Raw genomic sequence first — 6698 nt, 5'->3', positions numbered from 1 at the left:
CTCCTTAGTGATGACCCCTCCTTTCCATTGGGAGTAAGCCTCCTTTTTGGCAAGGAGACATTCCCGGATGTTTTTAGTGAGCCATGGAGGCTTATATGCTCTCCTGCCCCCTTTGACCCTCCTGGGGATTACCTTCCTCTGGGCTTGGAGGATCGTCTCCTTAAGGAGCGACCACTCCCCTTGGACACCCGGCTCCCCTCCCCTCTGAGACTTCAGCGCTTCTCCAACTATCCTCCTTAGCTCGTTGAAGTTCGCCCTCCTAAAATCTAGGGCCACTACCTGACTGCTTGCCTTTGCCACCTTGCGCTGAATGATTTGAGCCTGCATATTCTAGAATCGAGGTAACTGCTCTAAGCACCAGGTTATAGCATTCTTGGGGAATGAAGGAACTGAGAGCCATGCAGACTAGAATAGCCCATGACCCTGTAGCTAGGGTATCTGCTTGGGAGGTGGGAAATGCAAATTTCTCTCAGACAAAGGAAGGAATTGACCTGGGTCTCCAGCATCTGAAAGGGCAATAATAGTGTTTTATGCAGAACCTGATCCTGTGATGTGTGGTCGAGAGCATCTACCTAACAAGGGGAGGTAGGGGAAGGAACCTGTAAATCCAAACACCAAAGCTCTCAGTATTGCCAGGACTTGACAAGACTTTGGTTGACAGGTTATAGATGCCTTGAGGACAGATGGCAGCTGATCTAATTTTTTAACTTAAATTCCTACTATAGCAGTCAAGAGAGACTTAAATCCTCTAAGTTCTTTTGTGGATGTAATCCTGAATCCCTTACACCATGTTCTAGACTGCCCTTTTACACCTCTTACTGTTGAGAGCTTGTAGAATAAACAATTGATGGATTTGTGTCAGAGCCTGGAGAAGTGCTGATAATTTCTGCCTCTCACTCCCTCTACCGAAACTATAAGTTTTATGTCAGCTGTCAGTATGTAGCAACTTGCAAAAACTTAGAGTTTTCAAGGAGATGATCTAGAACCTCTGAGTTTTCTTGCCTTTAACATTTAACTGAGTTTTATTTGTTCTTGGGGTAAAAGCCTAGTCCTATTGAAGTAAAAATTTCAGTGCAGGCAGAATTACAGCTTGAGTTTTCACTCCTCATATCAAGGTTTCCTCAGCAAAGTTACTGAATTTTCTGTGCATAGATATATTTGCATTTGTATTTGTAATCCATACCCTATATCCAAAAAAGTTCTGTCCTCAAATGACATGTTATTTGCCAACTACTTACTAGTAATATTGCTTTAAAATTTAATGGTATAGAACAATGGGGCTACAAGGAAAATATTACGGTCATGAAGTGCTGAACAATTTTATATGCTAAAAAGTAATTGTACCTTCTTACTGGGAGAAATTGTATAATAATTTTTTTTAAAAATCACAAAAATTATAAGCTTTGTCTGGTTTCTGATATCTTATAATGAGTATCATAGGGGAACAATATTTCTTAGAAAAAGAATGTGTCTTAAAGTCTAATCCATCTCTAATTTGTAAGGGAAAAATAAAAATGGTAATAGATTTTAAAGGTTTTTTATAATGATAACAAATGAAAATGTACAATACAGTGAAATTCTCTTAAAAGGAGCCGCATGAAATGGAGGTCTTGAGAACCAAGGGACTTATGTGATTTTAAATTATCTTGGCCTCTTCTGTTCTACACTGAGGGATGAAGATGCTCCCAGAAAAACTGAAATGGCACTATGAATGCTGCCCAGCATCTTTGCTGCACAGATTTTTCATCCTCAGTGCCTCTGCTGCACCAAGGCTTGCAACTAGGTTCTTAGAAATCAATCTTGAAGTTGTCTCTGCAGTGTCCATACCAAAGGATTCCTCTTGAGCCTGCAACCAGACCTTTTAGGGCATGTCTATCCTTTGGCAGTAGGGTGCCCCAGTAGGGCTACTCCTGAAAATGCCTCACCAGCCTGTTCTTACTCATACACTTTCCAGAACTGTGGTGGTGAGGCGGCTTGAGGGGCTGTGCAGGGCCTCACCAGTGTATTTTTAGGTTTGGAGCTGTGGGGGCAGCCTCTGCTCCAGAGGTCACTGTTGTGCCACACTGGGTGCATCTATACGTGCGATTAACATGATGCAATGAATTCTGTTGCTGTTTGAGCCAGAGGACACTGGTCCTAGATGCGGTGTACACATATGCACCTGGGACAGCAGCAGTTTGGGCAGAGCAGCTTTGGACTTGCAGAGGGCATGAAGGAGTCAGCCCCGAGCTCTGGGTGGTGGCTTTGGGCAGTGGATGGGCTGGCTTAGGCATGAGGGTGCTAGAGTGTGGAGCTGAGTGGCTAGGTGGCAGGCAGCCCCTGCACTTTAGCACCCTTATGCTCCACCTAGGTGGAGTTAATTTCCTGCACCCTAATACCGGCACACATGTAGACAGTGATGCTTTATTGCGGAGCTAATTAGATTGCACATGCAGATGCACCCACTGACACAAGGGTATAGCTCTGCCCAGAGCAGGTAACCTATTTAGGCCCTTACAGCTCTTGTAAAGTATCTGGAATGGGTTTGAGGTCCTCACCATAATAGATGTAGTTATAATTCTTAAATGGTCTTTTGAGAATGTCCATTTAAAACTGCATGAGGGAACTCCGCATATGTAGAAACAATGCTGAATATAAAGAGTGCTGAGACAGTAAGTGCAGTAAAGACTGATTTGTGGTCACGTGAAAGAGTGTTTATGTCACTGAGGTACTTGCCTTCAGAAAAGTAAGCGCTGAAACCCCGGTGCTGCCGGCTGCTGTCAGAGCGCAGTCGAACAAACATAATGTTCTGGGTGGCTGTGATGGGAGTAGGATGCTGACTGCCACAGAGGTTTCCAAGAATAGGGGCTTCACTGTTTGGACCATCAAACACCTTTATAAAAGAGAAGCAAGCAAAATGAATCATGAGAACCCCAGATTAGTATGTTTCTGTGTCCGACCCATTGTAATTGCCCTACTCTATTTTGACAGGTATAATTTACCTATATATTATGGTTTTGAGTTGTGTACCCAATTAAAGAAAACTGATCTTAGTTTTAAAATCCTCCATACTGAGTGCATGAAGAGAATCTGCTGGTTAGGAGGGTGTTATCTTTATAGGCTCAATCAGGAAAATCATTACATAGGAGAATTTGCAAGAGCTGAACTAAGTATCGCAGAGCTTCATTTTTCAAGATTTGTTATAAAAACCAAAGGAACTCATCAGTCTCATGGCAAAACTGTTCAAGCCTATTTTCCCAACAGCAAGACTGGGGAGAGGGAGGGAAGAGTGCTATGGGCTCATGACAGCTATGACCTTTGGGGAGTTTGAGAGGAAGATCATAAAATCACAGAGAAGGAAGGCTAGGAGAGACCTCCAAGGGTCATCTACTCCAAACCCCTACCTCAGGCAGGAACATTTGCTCTGGGGTCATGCAGTACAGTCCTGCAGCAGCAACAGCTCTGGGGTTGTGCAATGGTTCTGGGTTCAGGCTGCACAGCCCTGTGGTGGTGGCAACTCTGGCTTCAGGGTCATGCAGAACAGCTCTGTGGTGGCAGTTCTGGGGTCATGAAAAACAGCCACACAGCAGTGGTGGATCTGAGGCCATGCAGCATGTGAGTGGCTAAAGGAGGACTGTGCTACACATGATGCCAGATCTGGAATGCAGTACCAGTCCGTGCAGTCCAATTTGGCCTGCAGATTGCCCCCGGCTGAATTTGGCCATACTGACAAAAAAATACTTATTGCAACATGTTGCCCCTTTCAAATAATGCAGCAGCTCAGACTTAGATTGATAGAGCTTTAGATCACCAGTTAGTGTCAAGCTGCCCATGTTTTACTTTAGACAGTTGTGGAAGCAACTCTTGCTTTAACAGTACAGGCATTCCTTGGGCTGGTGGCCAAAATCATACGCTCCCATGTAATTTGCACTCAATCAAATCATTAATTTGACTCAGTAAAGACCTGTGGATTTGGGGCCAACATGTAATTAACTGCCACTGGCACAAAATAAGTACAAAAGGATAAGAAACTCTGCAGAGACATTGGCCTGCATGTGGGCAGGGTAAGGCACCACATGAGGGATATTTTGCTCTACTGGGCACCTTTAAAAAAAATGGCTTCTTCCCAGTGGCTGCGGGAGCTCAGCTCCACAGGGCCTGCCAGTGCTGAGGCAGTGGCATGCTCTGGGGCTCCAAATATGCCCAGCACTGCTGTCCACATGCGGGTCTGCCCTGCTCGCCCAGGGTGACAGCACAGGACTGTGGGTAGGAGGTTGTGGGCAAGGGAGTGGCACGTGTGGGAATAAGGCGGTCACCACCTTCCTCATCAAGGGCTGGAGCAGGCAGGAGGGGTGTGTGTGTGTGTGGGTGGATGGGTGGGTGGGTGCATGTGCGTGTGTGCACTTGAGAGAGAGAGAAATGCAAAACAAACAAAAAAAGGTTTATTTATGTCAGTAGCTTAAAATCCCTTGCACTATTACTAAATAGCGGTTATTGGTCATATCAGCTGATATGGTTGGTTAATCATTGGCTATCAGTATCCGCCAAGAACATTTTTACTGGTGCACCCCTAGTAGCTAATGTTAAATATCTAACTGCATATTTTCATTATTTTCATCCTTTTATGTAGATTTAGATGTCTAACTTACACACTGAAGTTTGGAAATGTTGTTTAGAGCAGGAAAGATGGAAGAGGCACAGGTAATGTTCAGTACCTTCCAGCCACTCCATGGAAGTTAATAAAGTGCATTTAATAGATACATCAGTGGGCTGCATCACCCAGACAGACTATTTTAAAATACTTTGCAAGGATCTGATTCCATCTTCAGTGCTCAGACAAAAAGCATGCATTCATACATTGGCAGACATCAATATAAAGAAAGGAAGCAAGCAAAAAGGCAGCTGGTTTTGCAAAACATCACTTTAATTTTATCATAAACAATTTTCTTTTTTTCTGCAAGTTCAAAAACTTTTTTTTCCTTTCTGTTATCTGACAAATCAGGAGGAGAAAGACAACAAGGGCTGACTTCAATTTTAGTTGAGATTGAACCCAAATGAAAAAAAAGAGAAATCATAAAGGAAATAAATGGCTACAGTCAGTATGCCCTACTGTAATAGGGGGCCTTCCTGGAGCCAGTCCGCCATTGGCCCACCCACCTGTTTCTGGGCCAACCTCACTCACCTGCCACACCTTGTTGTTTCTTAATTGGTTCTAATTAGGCGGGAGGCTACCCATTCTTGCCCTGATGCCAGGGGGTGCTACCTGTGGCTCCGTTCCTCCCCTACACAGCAGCCCAAGCCTTGCAGATGGCATCCAGCTGACACAATGATCTCGGCCTACAGTCAGTCCAAGGTTAGCTCTTGTTGTCGGGCCTCAGACACGCAAGCATTCATACCGCCCTCCTCTGGCTAGGCCTCTCACACTCCACCCCCTCTCACAGGGACTCTTTCGCACATTGACAACTTATACTGCCTTGCTCCCTCTCAGAGTGGGCCCTTTCGGCCATAGGCTTTATCTAGCGCACACCTTGGGTGGCAGACGTACCATTGTTTGAGCCTCTCCTGCAACCCTCACTGGAGTAGTGGCCAGCCAATTACCTGACTGGGACCAAGCTTGCCCTGGCCCCTTCTGGGGCAACTCTATGCAAACTCACACATGCACCGGACTCCCAGCCCTCTGGTTTCCCCCTCACTGGGCCTCCACATCCGCCCCCTTACTGGGGCTACAGGGCTTCCCTCCCCAGTGGGGGCTCAGGTGTCATAACCATGCCTGGCCCCAACTGTTACCCACAGTGATGTGGGGGCTAGGGGTTATTGAGGTGCCCCAACCTGCCTTCCACCAGGGTGGTAACTGGTCTTGTATTTTCCTTGAGGCTCCTGTGCCACTGGGAGCCCCACCAGGCGCCCCACTCCCGGTGGGGTGCAGTTTTAGATCATGCCCAGGCCCTGAGAAAGTGACTCTACTCTCTGCTGCTCTCAGCACAGCAGCCTTCCTTCTGTCCCTCTAGAGCGAGTTCCCTGTTGTGGTGCTGCTGCTTCCAACCTCACATCCCCAGGGTCTCTTCCCAGACTAGAGGAAGGCAACTGTTTTGGCTGGACAGCTGGTTAAGTTTTGGTGAGCTGTCGAGGACTGCATGGGTGGCTCCGCTCACTGACAGGTGCCCCGCCCCTAGTTATCATCTTGCAACTGGGAGTCCTGCACCTAACCCCTGACCTTTGCCACCAGAAGTCCCTCCCACTGCCCACGGAAGTACTCCTTTTGCCTAGGGGATTTGTCATCTTGGAACTGGAAACAAAACAAATTATAGTCTAAAAATCAAACAACATATATTAATTTGATTGGCTCAGCCCAGCCCCTGCAATTTCTAGCTGGCTCCTGCTGCACCGTATAGTGCCTGGCTCCTAGCTGGCTCCTGCTGTGCCTGGCCAGCAGCACGTGGTTCCTTGTTGTGTGGCCAGGATTGTATGGTGCAGCAGGAGCCAGCCAGAAACCATGGGAGCAAGGCCAGGCTGGTTCCTGCTGCATCCTGCACTCCCAGCCATGAAGCTGGGAACTGTGTGGTGCCACACCAGTCGGGCTGGCTCCTGTTATGCCGGCAATCCTCCCCACCCATTCTTATCTGAGTTTCCCTCTTGGATGAAGGGAGGGCAGGGGAACAGCCACAGGGTCCCAGGCCAGAAGCTTCTGCTAGGCAGAAGCTTCTGGTTGGAGACTGGGG

General features: G+C 47.0%; 1 protein-coding gene across 1 annotated transcript in view; it reads right to left on the bottom strand.

Moving 5' to 3' along the window:
- Positions 1–6698, bottom strand: part of CUBN (cubilin) — a 321538-nt gene that overhangs the window by 138255 nt on the left and 176585 nt on the right. The window contains exon 32 of the mRNA XM_019508344.1: positions 2716–2872. Within this exon, the coding sequence (XP_019363889.1) occupies positions 2716–2872 (157 nt within the window). The remainder of the gene's footprint in view (positions 1–2715; positions 2873–6698) is intronic.

The sequence above is a fragment of the Gavialis gangeticus genome, unplaced genomic scaffold, assembly GCF_001723915.1.
Source record: "Gavialis gangeticus isolate Ggan-Ray unplaced genomic scaffold, GavGan_comp1, whole genome shotgun sequence".
In the NCBI taxonomy this organism is placed as follows: domain Eukaryota; kingdom Metazoa; phylum Chordata; order Crocodylia; family Gavialidae; genus Gavialis; species Gavialis gangeticus.
The sequence above is the reverse complement of the archived record's forward strand: the minus strand, read 5'-3'. Positions and strand labels throughout refer to the sequence as shown.